Source organism: Platalea leucorodia, assembly GCF_965183815.1.
Source record: "Platalea leucorodia genome assembly, chromosome: 12".
NCBI lineage: Eukaryota > Metazoa > Chordata > Aves > Pelecaniformes > Threskiornithidae > Platalea > Platalea leucorodia.
This window is the reverse complement of record NC_138834.1, coordinates 7618922-7637328: the sequence shown is the minus strand read 5'-3', so window position 1 is coordinate 7637328 and position 18407 is coordinate 7618922. Positions and strand designations below refer to the sequence as shown.

Below are 18407 nucleotides of genomic sequence, written 5' to 3'. Positions count from 1 at the left end.
CATCTCTGACTAAGCCATTGTATGTGTCATAATTTAGATTACTGGATACTTACACCTTGTTTGGTTTTGTTGTTTTTTTTCTTTAAAGGTGACATTGCTGCTAATCTACTTCAAGATGAAATTGCAAAAGAGAAGCAGGTATTTGATCTGAAACATCAGCATGCTAAAACAGCAGTGTGCCTATAGGCAGAGTGAAATATTTTTCAAAAGACAGTTCCTAACAGATTTTGTAAATCAGGATTATAATGGGCAAATTTATCTTGTAACCTTCTGCTTCTGAAGGGAAATATTAATGACAGGAAATATTAAGAATCAAGTGATGAGTGATACTGGAGAAATAGTTCAGGTTACTGGAACATGAGGGAGCAAGCAGGAAAGCAGGGGTGGCAAGTTTTGACCTGCGGCCTGTTGGTGAGGTACAGCCCAGCAGAGCACTCTCATAAACTGCTCCTTGCCGTTCTTCCCAAAGGATTCTTGGATGTGAACAAGGAATAAGGTGCGGCCCACCTGAACCTGTGGTGCTTGCCGTCTTGGAGAAAGGGGCTGCCTGACCTCCCATGCTGCTTCTAAGCCTCTGCAGTTGAAAATGTTGATCTTTGGTGCTTCTTCACTGCAGAACTTTACTCAGAACGAGGGTTGGCAGCAAGAGGGCAAGGAGGTTGCTCTGTCAGCGTGTGCTTGGTAACAGGAAAAGTGCCTATCAGAGAGTATGATAATCATAATGAACATGTGAAGTGCTGCCATGCAACAGGCAGCCTGTGACAACAAACGCCTAGGAAGCATGGCTAGAATAGAAGCACCTTCTGCTCGTTATAAAAGTCCTTGTTAGATCACTGATGTCAGTCATGTTCATTAAAAAATGTCCTTCCTAGTCTGTACAGAGCTCAGAAGTAGCGTAAGTAACACACACTAACCAGCAGTCTTTTTCTGTTTTTCTGCCTCCTTGAATTCACCTGCTGATGGCAACGCTTCCTTCCAATCAGCACGAGGTTTGTTCCACTTCTTGGCTTCCTTTATTTTATTCACTATGTTAATTGGCCAAGCATGACTTGATGACGTTCAGCAGTGCTGCTGCAGTGCTGGCCTGCTGATCTCTGGGGCCCAAACGAGCTTTGGGAGATGCCGTACGGGTGCGCTCCGCTGTCCCACTGCCCCTCCGGGATAGCTCTGAGAGTATCCCTAGGGCTGCAGGTTCAGAGGAACAGAGACGCTGTTCCGATCAGAATTCCACAACTGGATTTATGTTCAAAATGTAACATTAGAAAAAGAACTGGATCTCTCAGTGGTGGGTTGAGACCCACCGGTGTCAGTCAGAGGTGTTGGCTGGGCAGAAGTACCCAGCTCCCTGGACAGAAATCATACTGAGGGGCTCGGAGGTCCTTTGGGAAGGTCTGTCCCTTGTTCTCTCAGCGTCCGTGGGTGCTCTTTGTAATACAGCGATCCAACGGTAAGAGTTAATGCAGATCTGCAGGTGTCAGTTTGAGGGCCGTTCCTTTGTTGCTCGCTTGCTCCGAAGCGCAGTCCCCCGCCTGCTGACCGTCCTTGTTCTTGACCGTCACAGATCGACTTCCTGAATTCAGTGATAGTAGATCTGCAAAGGAGAAACGAAGAGTTGAACTCCAAAATACAAAGAATGTGTGAAGCAGCCCTCAACGGCAACGAAGAGGAGATAAATAACTATGACAGGTAGAAATCCTAAAGGAAACCTTGGCTTGTGTTTTGGGAACTGTTGGTAGCAGTCAGTTCTGTCAGTGGCACAGTGCACCAGCCCGATATCAGCTGTCGGGAAGGACAGACGTACCCGGTGGTGCAAAATGATCACAAACACTGATGCATCATAACCTATTTGTTGTCTTAGTCGAGTTTGGCCCTTTCCAGATTAAGTAGGAGAGTCTTTGCTCTCAAGAGGCCGGTAGCTGCATTGAGGGGGGGAGACCCCGTCCAGAGAAATAGAACTAAAACCTATTTCATAGCTTGTGACTTCAGATCTCTGCTAGCAAGAGAAGAGAAACTAGTTTACATGTGTTCGTTTTTAACTAATGTCTGTGTTTGTGCAAATATTTACACAAACAGAGCAGTTTCTTTAGTAAATATTATCGTATAAGGGAATACGGGGTACTGCAAGGTAGTCAAGATGTCAGATCTTCAGAAGGGGTTTTGTAATTTTATTTTTGTTATGTTTTTGTTGACTGCGGTGGTGTTTCATTAGTTTCAATAATTATGAGGCAGGCTATGGAAGCAGGCCTTTCTCCTTTATGAAGGAGAAGTACCCTGCTTGACTTGCCCTGGTGCTGATCTTGCAGTGAGGAAGAAAGCCTGTCGAAGAAGAAACCTCGTCTCTTCTGCGATATCTGCGGCTGCTTCGATCTCCACGACACCGAAGACTGCCCGACCCAGGCGCAGATGCCGGACGAGCCACCCCACTCGGCTTACCACGGCAGCAGGAGAGAGGAACGCCCCTATTGCGATACCTGCGAGATGTTCGGGCACTGGACGGCCGACTGCAACGACGACGAGACCTTCTAATGCAGCGCGCGGCCGGGAGGATGGACTGTGCGCGCCCTGACCGGACGATTTACACCACCAGCATTTGTGTGCGCTGAACGTCAGGAAAAGGGACGGTGTTTCTTACCCCCTCGCTCCCATTCCCCCTCCCCATCCACTCCAGAATCAGTACATTGATAAATATTTTGCTCCTCCGCTAATAAATACCCTATCTCCCATTAATAAACTTAAGTGAAATATAAATAAATGATTTAACAAATGACTTTATGCTATTTCTTCCCAGGTTCTGGGTTTGTTCCCACTCTTAACAAGAAATGCCCCCATGCTGTTGCATCTATTGTTGGGAAAACATGTATAGGAACGAAGCCCTATAGTTATATTAAAGCTTATTTAAATACCTTAAAATTATGCTGTTAATTTTCGTATTTGCACTAAACCATTTTAAGGCTGAATTTGTACATTTAGATTTTTAAGCTTTTTTTTTTTTTTGACACTGGACTGGGTTGAGAAATGTTTCATCTTTATCCTCATTTACTCATGTGACTGTGATTTCGCTCGGTGAACGTGAGCTCGGGGTTGCGGTTTGACAAAACGTGAAGTCGTGAAGCAGGTAAGAAGCGGAGCTGCTGTGGGGTTTTGTAACGCCCGTGCGCTGTGCACACCTGAAACAGTTTGTGGGACTTGGTTTTTTTTTTTTTGCATTCTTTCAGCTCCTATATAGCGTGTGCGTGGTGTGTGTGTGTGTATATATGCATATATATATTAAAGTTATATTTTGGAAAAAAAAAAAGATGATGTTTTTTCTTTTGTATCTTTCGGTTGTCGGGACGGCAGCGGGCTCTGCGCGGGGACGGACGCGCCCCGTGGCTGCACTGTAAATAAATAGAAAGACAACCGTTAGCAGCGCTGGGGCATGTTTTCGCCAAGGCGGCACGTCACCCCTGCCGCAGGAGGCGTTCGGTGACGTCAGACGAAGGTCGCTGGCGTCATCGTTTGTGGGGGGGAAGAGGGGGAACGGGGAGGGCCGGGGGAGGCCGCCAGGGGGCGCTGTTCCGCCGCGCCGCCGCCCCTCGCTGCGCGCGGCTCCGCCTCCCCCGTCACGTGGCGACGGCCGGCGTCACGTGAGCGGCGGGGAGCGGCGGGAGGGCGATGGCGGCGCACCTCAGCTCGGGGCGCGTCAACCTGACGGCGCTGCGCGAGGCGGGGCGCAGGGAGCTCCGCGAGTTCCTCGACAAGTGCGCGGGCTCCAAGGTGGGCGGCGGGGGGCGGGGGGGGGGGGGCCGGGCCGGGCCGGGCCGGGGCCGGGCCTGACGCCTCCGTCCCTTCCCGCAGGCCATCGTGTGGGACGAGTACCTGACCGGGCCCTTCGGGCTGATCGCGCAGTACTCGCTGCTGAAGGTGAGCGCCGCGGCGGGCGCTCGGCTGCCGGGCCTTGGCGCCGGAGCTCCCCGCCGGTCGCTGACGCCCTTGCCTCCGCGCAGGAACATGAGGTGGAGAAGATGTTCACGCTCAAGCCGGGCCGCCTGCCGCCGGCCGACGTCAAGAACGTCATCTTCTTCGTCAGGCCCAAGCTGGAGCTGATGGACATCATTACGGACAACGTGCTCAGGTGACGGGGGAAGGCGGCGACGGCGAGGGTCGACTCGGGGTTCTCGTCCTGGGAGCCGGCCGGGGCTCCCACCGAAGGATTGGGGTTTGGCCTGAAGCCGCCGCGTGTGGTTTGTCCGGTCTGGGGAGGCGGCTCCGAATGGGGAACTACGCGCAGACGCCGACGCTCTCGGGGGTCGCGTCGGGGTGCGGGACGCCCTGGGGGGGACACGACTCACTTTGGCTGGCGATGCAGAGGGTGCCCTCCTCGCTAAGAGGACGTACCTTCCTTCGCGTGAGCTGGAACGAGCCACGCTTTGATTGAGCCTCCTTTTGAGAACTGCGGGAAAAGCAAAGTCACCTTGCCCTGCTGTCAGACCCGTGGCCGGGGGTGCGTGCGGCTGGGCAAAAAATACTCTGAAATACAAAGTTAGGAACGGAAACGGGTAATAACGACTCAGTGGGGCGTCCCTCTTTCCTTTGAATTCGGTGCCCCCAGCCCGCGGTGGGTGCTGGCTACCTGCGCAGCTGAGTTACCCTCTGCCGTGCTCCCGCCTGTGGCTCCCGCAGGGAGGACAGAGGCCGTTCACCCCAGAGGGACTTCCACATCCTCTTCGTGCCGCGCCGCAGCCTGCTCTGCGAGCAGTGGCTGAAGGAGCAGGGCGTGCTGGGGTCCTTCATCCACCGAGAGCAGTACAGCCTGGACTTGATACCCTTCGACGGAGACCTGCTCTCCATGGAGTCTGAGAGCGCATTTAAGGTAAGCGCTCGTCTCATCTTCGAGGAAAAACGCCGTGCGTTTTTGTGTTGGCTTTGGTGTTTGGTACGGAGGCGCTCGGAGGGTTTGTCGGTGACCCGCACAGCAGGGAAAGGCCTTGCAGAGCAAACGTGACTTGATCCTGAGCGCTGAACTGAGCCCGGGCTTCTCTGTGTGTTGTCTGACTGAACGCTGTGACGGTCAAGAACCATCACTGCGCCCAGCTGCGCCCCACTTCCTCCGGCTTTAACTGCTGGCGTTATTTTCACAGATCGAGCATTCATGAAGCTTAAAATACTTAGTCGTTACAAAGAGCCAGCCGCGTTTGTGTCAGCACGCAGCCAAAGAGCCGTGTACGAGGGTTAACACTGCGCACTAAGCTGCACTGAGAATTAACAGCTCTCGCATAGCAGCTGGGTGCCCTCTTTTCTCAGAATGCTGCGTCTGGGGACGGAAAGGTTTGAGAGTTGCTTTGGCCATCGCGGCCTCGTTAAGCGTAGCCCAGAGGACGTGTCGGGGCTTGCAGCTGCTCGTCGGCAGCTGTGACGAGGTGCTGTGCTCTCAGATCGGCCTAGTGAGAGGCAGAGGCTCTCTGCAGTCACTTTCTGGCGCTCTTACTCCTCTCCATCAAACTGGGAGCAGCGCGTGGGGTTCAAAAGTGTTACGGTGCCTGGTTTGATTAAATGATTTGACAAAGTAACAGCACAGATCAGGTCCATGTTTGCCAACAGCCATAGTTTTTCCCCCGCCTGTGTCTCCTCTGAACCGTTCACATGGACCATGTTCCGCTGTGGAAGCAGCTGTGTTGGATCGACACCTTCCATCGGGAATCCTTCTTGTTGTTTAGGAATGTTACCTGGAGAGCGACCAGACCAGTCTGTACCATGCGGCAAAGGGGCTGATGACGCTGCAGGCTCTCTACGGAACCATCCCCCAGATTTTTGGGAAGGGCGAGTGTGCCCGGGTAAGGCAAATGTTGCTGCTTAAAAACTGCATCTCGTTCTTTGGAACTGCCGTCAGGAGTGTTCGGGTAAAGCATCTGGGGGTTTTTTGAATCCAGTCACGGACCCTTCTTGTCATATTGGAATTTCGGGATCATGGCCGTCAGGTCTTTGTCATCTCTGGGCAAACAACAATCCTTGCTGTTTCACAAGTCTTCCTGTCGGGAGGATTTGTCTGGTTTCATATGTTTTGCTCACAGGTACGCTGCCTTTGTGCTTTCAGCACTTCTTCTTTCTGTGGAGTTTTAACACTTTGCCGCTCTGTCGGTATCAGAAGGGCTGAATAAAGTGGGAAATGTGTAACTTACTGCTCATGCCTTAGCTTTTTCGTCTCTCCCTATACCTCACCCTTTTTCCCCTCTCTCTGATCAACCCATGGTTTAATTGGTACCTTTTGTAATGAGGGAGTGGCTTGAGATGAAGCCAGTCCTTCGGCCACGCTCACTGCCCTGCTAAGCTGCAGAGAGCAGCAGAGAAAGGCGCCGTTTTCTTTGTCTCGCCCTGCCCCGTCAGTCAGCAGGTTTGTACCTCTTGCCATTCTCTTCCTTTGCACAGGGCTGCTCCCCATACTTGCATGAGCCTGTGCTTGTAGGGCCTGGAAGTCAAATCCGTCTGTCGTGGCCTGCGCCGTAACCAGACCGGTGTAATTTATTTTCAGCACGTGGCTAATATGATGATCAGGATGAAGCGCGAGTTCCCTGGAAGCCAGAACTCCATCTTTCCCGTCTTTGATACCCTCTTGTTGCTGGACCGCAACGTTGATCTGCTGACGCCGTTAGCTACGCAGCTGACGTACGAAGGGCTGATAGATGAGATCTATGGAATTCAGAACAGTGAGTACTGCCGGGTAAGGGGGAGGTCTCCGATCGCTGGGGCATTGCGGTGTGTCAGGTGGGTTTCTGCTTCGCTAAATGACAGCAACGTGGGAGCAGCTCACCTGAGCTTAGTGCGGGGATGGTTCAGTCCCGAGCTAGAGCCCATCAAGATCAGCTCTGGCTCTCTTTTTGCCTAGGAGGGGAGCTGAGTACAGTGCGTGTTACAGAACAGGAATATTTTGGATGTTGGCTGGGTGCAGACAGGGTGACACAGAACACGTAGCGTGGGAGCAGAGGTGTCGCTGTATGCCTTCGCCCTCCAGCCTGGCTGGCTCGCGTTGTGCCACCCCGAGGGGTCGGGAACAGTTTGCGCAAGGCCACTGAGAGCGTTCTCCTGCTCTTGAGGACGTAGTAGGAAAAACTCCAGAGAGGCATTTGTGGGTTTTAATCCCTCCTGCTGTACTGGAGATTGGCTGGAAGGCTGCCTCCAAACCTCTCGGTAGCAGGGTAGCTAGCACTGGGCTTCTGCTCGTGTATGCGTGTATAGGTCTGTGGTCCCTGGGCGAGTACAGGGAGAGTCTCCTTAATTAACACATAGGCACCGAGTCGTCTGGGCGTTTATATTAGCTTTGCTGCTCAGAACTGTTTCCAGCTCAGGGGACGCGTTTCCACAGCCTGCTTAACTTCTGGTGGTGAAGTTCCAGTCCTTATAAGGGTTATTTCTCTGCATTTGGTAGCTTACGTGAAACTCCCCCCTGAGAAGTTTGCCCCGAAGAAGCAGGGTGAGGGTGGGAAAGATCTCCCCACAGAACCCAAGAAGCTCCAGCTGAACTCTGCTGAAGAGCTGTACGCTGAAATCCGAGACAAGAACTTCAATGCTGTGGGGTCGGTGCTGAGCAAGAAAGCCAAGATCATCTCAGCAGCCTTTGAGGTGAGGCCTGTATCCGACCGTGCTTCCCTTGGGCATTCTTGTCGTCGGATAAGTCGCAGTCTGCATTCAGCAGGGCTGGGACTGGCAGCTCGAGCTGTTGCCATGGAGTAATCCCCCAGCCAGAGAAAAAACAGGTAGTCCTCAGAAGCACTTCCAGTCTGTTCCCCTGTCCTGGAACAAGATCAGCTCCATTTCGACTGTCCTGAGTAGGTGTTGGTCAAATCTCCTCTTCAGAATCCTGCAGTAATGCGGATCCTCTCTTCTCCCCACACCTCTGTTTTGGGGCTTTTCCTGTCCTCGCTGTTAAAAGCCTGTCTCAGAGCTAGCCTAAACCACATTTCTGCTGTGTGAGCCTGTAGTTCCCATAACAGGAATTGCTTTCTTCAGTCTGCAGAACAGTCAGGTGCTGCTTCCCTCTGCAAGAGGCCAAAGGTTAATTTTAGCATACTGATCAATTCCACTTTGTTGCTGTTGTTACCTGTTAAGTGAACGGTCCTTTTCCCTTGGCATTCCCTGAGGATGCAGAGGAAAGGCTTTAAGAAGTAAAACTCCAGACTGTACGTTCATAGAGCATTATGGCTGGCAGAAAATAATAGGAACGTTGAAAAGACTGTTGTCTTACAGGAGGTTTGACCTGTAAATTCATGCCTATGTGGCACCTTAGACAAAGCTGGAGAGTGCTGTGGGGTGTGTTTGTGGTTTTGTTAGAAAACATCCTGTTGATGATTCATAAAGAAACCGAGATCCCGCATCTCTGCTTTCAGACTTCATGGTGATTCTCAAGAGAACTTGTAACACTTTGATTACATTTCCTTGGGTTTTTTTCGTTACCTCTTCACTTCTGCCACATTTAAGAGAAGGTAGCGGTACCTTAACTGAAATGCTGTGTGCTCAGTCTCATCTCCTAGTAAATGTCTGTTACTGCAATATTAGTGCTGAAGGTGCTAAAGATGGATTATTCATATGGTTGTTAAAAAAAAGAAACTTAAGAAATTGTCAGAGGTAATAGGTGATAATGAAACAGCAGCATATTGGCAGCAGAGGACTTCTTAAATTGCAGGCTTCATCATTATCGCCCTCCTGCCTGCACTTGCCCATTTAAATCCTTCACATATGAGTCAAATTATTATTATTTTTATTCCAAGTTGCAGCAAGAGGCAAGTAGCCCAAACGAAATACAGACCTCTGGACTGCTCTGAGAGCTGAAGTCTGCATTGTGCTTCATCAGATCCTTGCTCAAAACCTGGGACGTTGTTACAGCCAGGTACAGCGACTGGCAGGCTTCTGTTTGAGAGGGACGCAGACCCTGCCAGCCCAGTTCCAGCCCAGTTCCAGCCCAGTTCCAGCCCAGTTCCTCAGCACCTTTCGCTACTGCTTTGAGGGGAAATGTCCCCCGTCTCTGACTGCATTTGCCTGGAGCTCCGTGTTTACTGGCAGCTAGCAAAGCAATTCATCTTTGCGTGAAAAAGGTGGTTTTGCTGGTACTGAGGAGCAGGCCGTGATGGCTGAAGTCAGACAAAGGTGTGGAGAAAAGCGATTGCCAATGCTGCTGTAATGAAAAAAAAAAAAAAAAAAACAGTCTAATGAGCCTGTTTTATTACGTCCTGCCTCTTCTAACGATCAAAGTGCTGTTACAGGTAATGCTATAACTTTAGTTGAAGCATTTAAAGTATTTTGTCTAAAAGGTTGCATATCTCTAACAGTATCTGCTGTGGCAGTGAGTACAGTAAAAAACCTTTTCATGATAAAATTACCTCGTTGGTGTGTGGCCAGTTACTCTGAACAAGACCTAACTTAAGCGACTGATTTCTTTAGGAAAGACACCACGCGAAAACCGTTGGAGAGATTAAGCAGTTTGTCTCACAGTTGCCGCACATGCAGGCAGCCAGAAGCTCTCTAGCAAACCACACCTCCATTGCAGAACTCATCAAAGACATCACCAGTGAGTATTCGTTGAATAGTCTGTCTGACTGATTTAGATACAGCGAGATGCAATACAACTCGATGGACATCATTCAGCTTGGCAAAAATTGGCTTTGCTCCATCCAGTGCATCTCTGCTGAAATGTTAAATGTAGACAATAAGCTGTCAGTTGCTGTTGTATTGATTTTTGTTCTTTTCCCAAAGCATCTGAAGATTTCTTTGATAATTTAACAGTGGAACAAGAGTTCATGTCTGGAATAGACACAGACAAGGTAAGTAGGTAATGACAATTAGTGACTCTTACATCTTCAGAAAACCCCAACGTATTTCTCTGGGTTTTTTCCATTTGGGGTTTTTGAGAGAGGAAACATCTGATCTAGATGATGTCTGTCTCCTTCCAGTGTCAAGGTTGTGAGCTCTCATTTGCACCTCCTTGCACATGTCCAGTTTTTTCCAAGCGACATGCGTCGCTGCACGTACTTGGAGACGGTGCTGCACCGCGTGCTTTGCCGGGCTCCGGTTACCTCTCGTTGCCTGTAACGCAGGTGTATACAGCTGGGGTGCTTCAACTCATACAGGGGCACCGAGTGCTGTGAGGGATCAGCGAAAGATTCAAGATGGTTAATCAGAACCTTTTCAGTGCATCAGACAAAGTCTGGCTACTGCCTGCGGAGTCGGCACGCTTTAGAAAGATGGCAGGTGGAACCACTGCTGGATCACTGTTTTACAGACGGTCTGGAGCTGCCTGGAGAGCAGCCGCACCCTCTTTCTTGCTGTTTTGGAGATACGAGGCAAAACTAGATCTTTCTTTCCAGGTCTCCTAGGCGCTTCAACAGGTCTTTAAATAACAGCGTATGTTTTTTTTTTTTTTTTAATAGGTTAACAATTATATCGAAGACTGCATAGCTCAAAAACATCCATTAATCAAGATCTTACGTCTCGTTTGCTTGCAATCTGTATGCAATAGTGGACTGAAGCAGAAGGTTCTGGACCATTACAAAAGAGAGATTCTGCAGGTTGGGCTGTAACTTTTGGATTGATAAATTTCTGAGAAAAACCACATTAAAGCCTCGGCTCTACAACACTTGCATTCTAGACAGACGCATCTTACACATGGGTGGTGTTGACGTGCAGTGTGTACAGGCTGAGGCTTCTCTTGGGGCTGATCGCAGTGACTCGGGACGTGCTTATATGTGTTGTACAACATGTAGATACAGAGAGGTTTATATCATTGCCCTTTTTTCTATCATGATGTAAACACTCTAGAGAGAGCTTAAACAAAAATATTTTTTAAACTAACGTCTTTGCCTTTTTTTTTCTTTTTTTTTAAAAACATTGTGGTCATGGACTATTGACATGGCATTAAAGGTGAATTCTTTATATTGCAGACTTACGGCTATGAACATATATTGACCTTAAACAACTTAGAAAAGGCTGGACTCCTGAAACCTCAGACAAGTGGTAGGAATAACTACCCAACGATCAGGAAAACCCTGCGCTTATGGATGGATGATGTTAACGAACAGGTAAACAGGCGCCTCAGCAATGAACATTGCATCTAACAAGACAGAATTATGTGCAGCAGGAAAACCTTCATCTTTTTATTTATTTTTTTTTTTTTATTTCTACGGTGCTGTTTTGCAGCATGAAGTAGCGCTCACCTGCTGCTCACGCTCTGCTCTCTCCTGCAGAACCCCAACGACATCTCCTACGTGTACAGCGGCTACGCTCCGCTGAGCGTACGCCTGGCACAGCTACTGGCTCGGCCAGGGTGGCGCAGCATAGAGGAGGTTTTAAAGATGCTGCCGGGTCCCCATTTTGAGGAGAGGCAGCAGTTACCTACGGGCCTTCAGAAAAAGCGTAAGTTTTGCTTTGTTTTCCTGTTTCTTAAAGGGAGATGCGTCTCTGTGAGGCCGGAATGAGGGAAACTGAAATCAGGGCTGGCAGAGTCCAGGCATCTCTCTCGTCTCCCTGTCCCACTGCAGTATTAGGTCAGCCTAGCCTGTTTTTGACAGAAGGCTTTCTGGCCTCTTTAAAACATCCAGTCGCATATTCAGCCTGCTATTAATGCACAGCACCACGTGCGCTGAAGATACTATAGAGCTGTGCATTTGTTTAACTTCTCATCGGAGTACTAAAATAAACCCTACCCTTACGCTGTGACTTTAATAAGGAACATGACTTTACAAAGGAGGTCAGCATCGCGCTCCTGGTATTAAAGCCCGGGCGGGCAGAAGCACATCCTGTAAAGGGACTCCAGAGCTGGGAGCAGAGTCTGCGTTTCGGGGCCCCAGTCTGGTATTCTGCCCAAGAGGTGTCTAATTCAGCTGCTATATTTATTTTAGTTTTAGGTCATTTTGAGTTTGACTGACAGTTGATGGATAGGAGACGTAAAAATAAAACTAAGACAACCTGTAAATTTCTCTGAATACACAGGTCAACACGGTGAGAACCGAGTCACTCTGGTGTTCTTCCTGGGAGGTGTGACATACGCAGAAATAGCTGCACTGAGATTTCTGTCCCAAATGGAAGATGGGGGCACAGAGTACGTCATTGCCACTACAAAACTGATCAATGGAACAAGCTGGATCAAATCCTTGATGGAAAAACTGGAGCCTGCCCCTTTCTAGCATCTATGGTGAGAGACAGGAAAAGCGAGAGGCCCTGTGCGACGCAGGCACGTCAGCTTCTGGTCTTCTGGCATGGCCACTTGAACGTCAGAGAAACAGGACAGTGAAAGAAGCTCTCCTGAGACCAGCTCATGATGCTGTTCCCCTCATCCCTCTCTGCACTTGGGTTCCTACTGTTTGTGGAGCTTCCTAGGAGACAAGCACTGCTGAAGCACTAACAATGGAATAAACAACGGGGGAGAGAGAGATCCCTGCTTGTGGTCTGAATCGGCAAACAAGTGCTGGGGGAGCGGGGATTTGCCCTGGTCCTTCTATTTGGTGAATTGCTTTTTTTTCTTTCAGTTTCGTTTTAATGGGAGATGTGATTTACCTTCCTAAGATGCTGAGGAGGCAGGATGTTTTCTGTTGCTGATTTTATACCAATATTCCCAGTCTGTCTTTCACTCTCTGGTGCCTGATGTATTCCATCAACGCACTGGATCTGATTCGGTCAGAGCGCTGCACTCAGCTGTGCCTCTGCTGTACCCAGAGTTCAGTTTCCTGCTCCTCTTTCTGATGAAAGCCAAGGAACTTTTGCTTCCCCCAGCTTCAGCACATTCACATCAACAGGCAGCAGCAAGGGCCAGGCGCCAGTAGCTAAACTTTCTCACACCTTTGGAAGCTGACTGTACAATGGAAAGAGAGCCGCTGTAAGGGGGAAGCAGTAACTTTTTTATTGCATAGGTTTAGAAACTTCATGGCTTTGGGGCATCCAGAATAATGCACCTGCAGGCCCTGCTTAGCCTGCGCTGTACTGTGGCAAGCTGGCTGTTACAGTTAATTGCCTGTAGGCCACACTCAGGTCCACTGTCCTGCAGCCCTGGGTTTCCTGCAGCAACAGCTAAACCTTGAACTATCCACAGGCATGTCGACAGCACTGACTGCGGATACAACCAGCTGCACCCAAGTGAGGAGGGAGGTGCCTGAGCCTTTTACTTCAATGGCTCTCTGAAGGGATCGGGGTGAGGTGGCTTGTTTGTCCTGGGTACACCCACCTGAGGCTGGAAAGCTACTCTAGAGTATGAATTGCATCAGTGTGTCAAGAGCTTGTGATTGAAGGTGCACAGACACTCCCTGCGTGGGACTCAGGCCAAAAATAGCAGTAAACAGCAGGTTTAAAATAGACACTTTTTTCACACCCCCTAGCCCCCCCACCATTCAATTTATAAATTGCGGTACTTGTTGCCACAGGCTGTTGTAGAGCTCAAAATTATAAAACGGAATTTTCCATGGTCTTGGCGGCTGGGCCCTTGGTGTTGCTGCGCCAATGTGTGCAAGAGGCAGCTTTGGCTCCAGACGACTCAGCCCTGCTAATTGCTAGGGGCTGGGAAGGCAGAGCCGGGGCTGTTGCTCGTGCCTGTGCCGCTGACCACGGCCAGAGCCTGCGCTGCTGCGCCTCAGCCTTTCCCTGGGGACTGTCGCTATACTCACGCGCTTCAATAGCCACCCCTGGGGACTCTGTTTCAAACTGCACTTAACTAGTTAACAACAACTAAAAAAAAAACCCACACCTTAAATCATTCTCTTAGCAAACGTTTCTGCTCTTAGTTATCCTGCATAATGCATAATATGTCCCAAAAAACCCCTTCATTTTTCCTAGTTGTTCCAGTTACGACTGTGGGTTTCGGTCTGCTCTTTTGTTCTGTAAGATTATGTTCTGCCAAATCAGCCCCTTCACAGAGCCCCTCTGTCTGTTTAACTCCCGTTGGCTTATTAGAATAAAATTTAAAAAATGTATTTGGTCCTTTTTTTGAAAGCGTTTGCTCACTCTCTCTCTCTGGAATACAAAAATAAATAAAATAAACCCCTGCACTGTAGTAGCTTTATCCTTCCCCCCCCTGCCCCAGGATAACTGAGTTACTTGAAACTATTTTTCTAACATCTAGATGTTTTTTCTTTAAGCTTCTGCACCAATTACATTCTGTTCTGCCACTTAACATACTGCATCAGAAATATTGATGGGATTTCTGGACTTTTAAAGAAAAATACATTTTTAATCATTCGAGACTTCTTACTTCAGGCGGGTAGGCAACTTGCAGGCTTGTCTTACAAAAGCAAAACACGCTGCAACTTTGACAATGATGCGAGGAGCAAACGTGGATTGCCCTGCTCTGCACTATTTCCGCAGTTCTGCTGAAAAGTAGGTAATTTCACAGTATTTAAAAAGAAAATTGAAATTGCTTTGGATCAAAAATTAGATGTTATGTGCAGAGAAAAACAAGAAACAATGTGATTCAGTGCAATCCTCACAGAGTGTCCTTGGCTTGGCCTTGAGGGTCTTGGTACTATCACAATTTCCAGATATTTTTTTTTTTTTAAATCTTAAAAAACTGAACTAATCACAAGGAAATGACTAGCCCTAATCAGGCTAGTTTGTGAACTAAGGTCATGACGTGTAAAAGCTACATCACAAGTGAATAAAGGAAACGACGCAAAGCGCCAATTCCACAGCTTGCTTACTTTTCCACTTGGACCAGCGAATGTGTTTTTGTTAGTAACACTAGAGGCAAAACTTATTTCAAAAATAGTTTATGCCGGACTCTTGGGAAACTCTAATTCATCAACAACGCTGCTGCATATTTTTTTGCAGCCTGTAGCCTGCACCACCCACCACCAAGCTAGAGCCATGTGGACACTCAAACTAGACGAAGTCTCTTCCTGGAACTATTCAACAACGACAACAAAAAATAAAAGCCATCTTGACGTTGATCGATTCTCTGGAGGAGCAATTACTACTTAACAGGCTTCCTGAGCAGCTTGATTATGTTCTGCTTCTGTCTAAGGCCTTGCTGACCATGCGGGTAATAATTTGATAACAAGAGAGCCTAATTAAATTAAGGGCCCATTTTCTACATCATAATAGCTTTGTAGGTAAGAGATTTGATTTGCAGTATGTACTCTTCCTTCTCTCTGCTGTCTGCATTTGTCTGGTTTACAAGCAAAAAAAAAAAGAAAACATGACCCAACCTCCACCCCAAAAGACTTTCACTTTTCATATAACATTATCGGAAAGCAGTTTTGCTAAAAATAAACATATAGCTTGGCTCCTTCCTCCCCCCCTCGCTGCAGAAGAGTTGTAGCCCTCACTCGCTGAAAGGCAGGGATGACTTCCTGGGTGCGCAAGGGTGAAGCTAGCGCAGCGACCTAGTGACAGCGCAGTCATCAGGCTGTCTTCAGCACTCGCTCTCTTTTGATAAAAAAGCCCGACTCAGCCCGCACAGCTCCATCCCATAATGTGCTGCTGGTCTGGGACCTCCCCAGCTGCATGTGAGCATCCTCCTCCCCAAGTGGCCCACAGAAGCACAGGGCCCTCAGAGAATGGAGCGAGAGGCACAACAGCCTTCCAGATAACTGCAGAATAAAAAGCGTAAGACAACACAACGCTTTGTTAGAGGAAATTAAAAAAAAAAAAAAACACAACCCACATTTAAACAAATGCAGGTTTTGACCTGGTAACACTAAGCCATGGCGCTTAAACTCATGAAATCCTGTTGACAAAAGCACTCTGGGGAAGGGGAGCTGTTTGCCATGCTCTGTACTGCCGCGCTGCACAGAGCGCAAAGGCGCTATGTCACATAATAACTGCTCCTGACCACACCTAGTGCATTAGCCCTCGTGTGGGCTGCAAACACAACCTCATTACTCTGGCTCCCGGACGAGCAGATCAGAAGGGGATCAAACTACAGCACAAACAGTTTAGAAGCCAGAAATTCAAGGGACAGCTGCAGAACAAAACTAGAGAGAAATAGGAACTTTACGAAGTAGAGCCCATCATCTACCTGGGTAAGCAGTTTATTTCTTTATCAACATCTTTTTAGATAATCAGAAATCACGTAAAGCCTATAGATAGAAAACGTCAGTGCTTAGAACAACAGGGAAACCATGGCTGGTTTTAAAATGCAATAGCTCCTATAACATATACATGTGCCTGAGCTTAGAATGAAATGACTGAACTCTTCGTAAGACCAAAAAGTGAACTCTTTATCACAAGAGCTCTTTAAAAAATATTCTAAGTGGCAGGATGGGAATTCAGTTTACTTTGGCTGGCTTTAGACTGTTTAGAAGAGAAATGATCCTTTTAGGTTAGCTTTATCTTAAATCTGGTTTTAAATTCCCTTTATGTGCTTGACTAAGAGTGTGGATATTTTTGATCAGGCACAGTTATGATCAAAATTAAAAAGAACATGTAAACTGGAGAGACGGTAGAATTTTTTAGATGGGTCTTCACAGCTTTAAGTCTAAGGAGCCAACAACTTCTGTGAAAGAAAGAGTTCAGATTTTATATTAAACTAACAAATGAGAAATCACTTCTAAAGTGATGTGTAAGTATGACTTTAAAATCCAGCTAAAAGATGAATTCTGAAGCATCTTATTCCATGTCTCCCATGTAAAGGTTATTTTTAACGTGAGATATAAATATTTGCCTGTGCAAACTTGTATTTAAGTCCCGGTTTTCGTCATTCTTAAACAAAAGGCTCAGTTTGTGCCAGTATCTCCATTAGATGCAATTATATCATTAAATATTAATGGTGGCTTCCTTGGAGGAATTGACCACTTTGATCAGAACGCACTGTTGGTAATGCACCATCAGCGACCGCTCTGAACCTGAAGCTTCCTGGATGCACAGCCACTGGCACAGGGGGGAAGATACCAGGAGCCAGCTGGACTCTGTACGGGCCTCTGGCCCTTACCGACACGGCAGCGTCCACTGCCTCTGTGTCTGTATTTTAATTTCCTTAGTTACCAGTCCTGATTTGGAGACTTTGATCAGATCCCAAACTCTTTTTCAACACTGCGCAGCTCGGCAACGCTGTACAGGACTCTGAACAAGCACATGCAAGTCCAACCTGACGCTAACAACCTTCTGAGAGGGACGGGTGGCCATTAACCCTCCTGAACACAGCCATTTCTCCCCACGGCAGAGCCACCCCGCCGGCTCTGCAGTCTCCCTGCTCGGAAAGACTCATCCTGTCCCTTTGCTTACAGAGCAGGGAGGAGCAGGGCAGCGGCCGGCCCCAGAGACCCTACCTGCCGCAGTGCCGGGGAGAACCATGCCGGACTCCTTCACCGTCCACTTCCTCAAGGTGCTGAAGGAGCTGCTGGCCTTCGTGCTGTTCAGTTACACCGTGCTGGTCGGGGCGCTGCTGCTCGCCGGCTGGACGACGTACTTCTTGGTGCTTAAATGAGTGCTCCTCTTCTGCTCCGGCAGCCACGGGCTGGCCAGAGGCAACAGGCTCCGCCGTGCAGCTCGTCCGGCGCGTCTGCTCCCCACGCAGGACGGCGGTCCCTTCCTCCTGCGCCAACTCCGCAAGCGTTTCGTTTTGTTACTGCCTAACGACAATCTTATTTTCTTATGTAAAAAGAATAAAGATGAAAAAAATAAGTATCTACATGCATGCACTTTACTGATCTTTGTGGCTGTTGCAGATTCTTTGTGACTCCTAGACATTTGCCCCTCTTCCCTGAAATATTTAAAAGCCTCCCAGTCGTTTTCTCCCGAGATTCCCACCCCACGCCCCGCCTCGAGAGCACAGCAGCCTGCCGAGCACGGCGGAGGGATGCAGCGCGGTTCAAACACGACCAACATCTCAGCTAACAAGTCCTGCCTTGTCTAACTCTGCCTCATTAAGGGTGTGAAGGCAGAGATACAGAAATTACTTGTAATTTTTTTTAGAAGTTCTGGGAAAAGACATTTCACATCAGCACAAGGTTTCCCTCTTCCTACAGTTTTGAGGTACACCGCATGGGTCGGGGGCACCAACACCGCGTTATTTACAGGTCTGTTATTTGGCACTCTCAAGTGCGCAATGCTTTTCAACAAATGCTTCAACCACGGAATTAGCTGAAAGATGTGCCTGTGATACAGCACTGCCTTGCTAAAACCAAACCACGCTGAGTAAACCGAGTCTCACAGATAGGAATTTCTGGTATATACAAAAAGAACAGATTTAATTGAACAAGGCCTTTCATGTAGAACTATACAGAAAACCTTTGCTGGAGAAGCTGGGGATTACGACTAGCCAAAAGCTAAGCAGCATCGTAGACTCTTGAAAAATGAAGATGAATTATACTGGGGGGGGGGGGGGGGGGGCAGAAGGTGCAGCAGTCAGTGTGGTCTCAGCCAACGCTTCTGCTGACGGCCCGACACACGGCTGAGGGCTGTTCTCTGCTGAGCCGGCCCGGCCTGCCCGGTGTCTCCGAGCAGAGGAACGCAGAGGA

At 48.5% G+C, this 18407-nt stretch overlaps 3 protein-coding genes across 4 annotated transcripts in view; all 3 read left to right on the top strand.

Moving 5' to 3' along the window:
* CLIP1 (CAP-Gly domain containing linker protein 1) overlaps positions 1-3285 on the top strand; it is a 74847-nt gene extending 71562 nt beyond the window's left edge. The window contains exons 26-28 of the mRNA XM_082325069.1: positions 89-138; positions 1562-1686; positions 2304-3285. Of these exons, the coding sequence (XP_082181195.1) occupies positions 89-138; positions 1562-1686; positions 2304-2526 (398 nt within the window). The 3' untranslated portion in view covers positions 2527-3285. The remainder of the gene's footprint in view (positions 1-88; positions 139-1561; positions 1687-2303) is intronic.
* A 347-nt stretch (positions 3286-3632) lies between these two features.
* VPS33A (VPS33A core subunit of CORVET and HOPS complexes) lies at positions 3633-14751 on the top strand. 2 transcript variants are annotated; one of them, XR_014229570.1, is made up of 13 exons: positions 3633-3756; positions 3838-3903; positions 3987-4114; positions 4663-4852; positions 5697-5813; positions 6509-6683; positions 7403-7596; positions 9412-9538; positions 9724-9791; positions 10398-10535; positions 10908-11045; positions 11164-11379; positions 11956-12080. XR_014229570.1 is itself a non-coding variant. In XM_082325044.1 (13 exons), exons 1-13 carry the CDS (start codon positions 3655-3657, stop codon positions 12147-12149), a joined length of 1806 nt encoding a protein of 601 aa, XP_082181170.1. In that variant the 5' UTR covers positions 3633-3654; the 3' UTR covers positions 12150-14751. The 2 variants fall into 2 exon arrangements, 1 of the variants encoding a protein (XP_082181170.1); XM_082325044.1 differs by having other exon boundaries at positions 11211-11379; positions 11956-14751.
* A 2464-nt stretch (positions 14752-17215) lies between these two features.
* Positions 17216-17453, top strand: LOC309596610 (uncharacterized protein). Its single transcript, XM_082325045.1, has one exon. It carries the CDS (start codon positions 17240-17242, stop codon positions 17372-17374), a length of 135 nt encoding a protein of 44 aa, XP_082181171.1. The 5' UTR covers positions 17216-17239; the 3' UTR covers positions 17375-17453.
* The last annotated feature ends 954 nt before the right edge of the window (positions 17454-18407 follow it).

Excerpts from the sequence above, each read along its gene's own strand:
- VPS33A (XM_082325044.1), top strand. The coding sequence starts at position 3,655 with ATGGCGGCGCACCTCAGCTCGGGGCGCGTCAACCTGACGGCGCTGCGC. Across the intron at positions 4,115-4,662 it reads ATTACGGACAACGTGCTCAG|GGAGGACAGAGGCCGTTCAC; the intron begins GTGACGGGGGAA and ends TGGCTCCCGCAG. Across the intron at positions 4,853-5,696 it reads AGTCTGAGAGCGCATTTAAG|GAATGTTACCTGGAGAGCGA; the intron begins GTAAGCGCTCGT and ends CTTGTTGTTTAG.
- LOC309596610 (XM_082325045.1), top strand. The coding sequence starts at position 17,240 with ATGCCGGACTCCTTCACCGTCCACTTCCTCAAGGTGCTGAAGGAGCTG.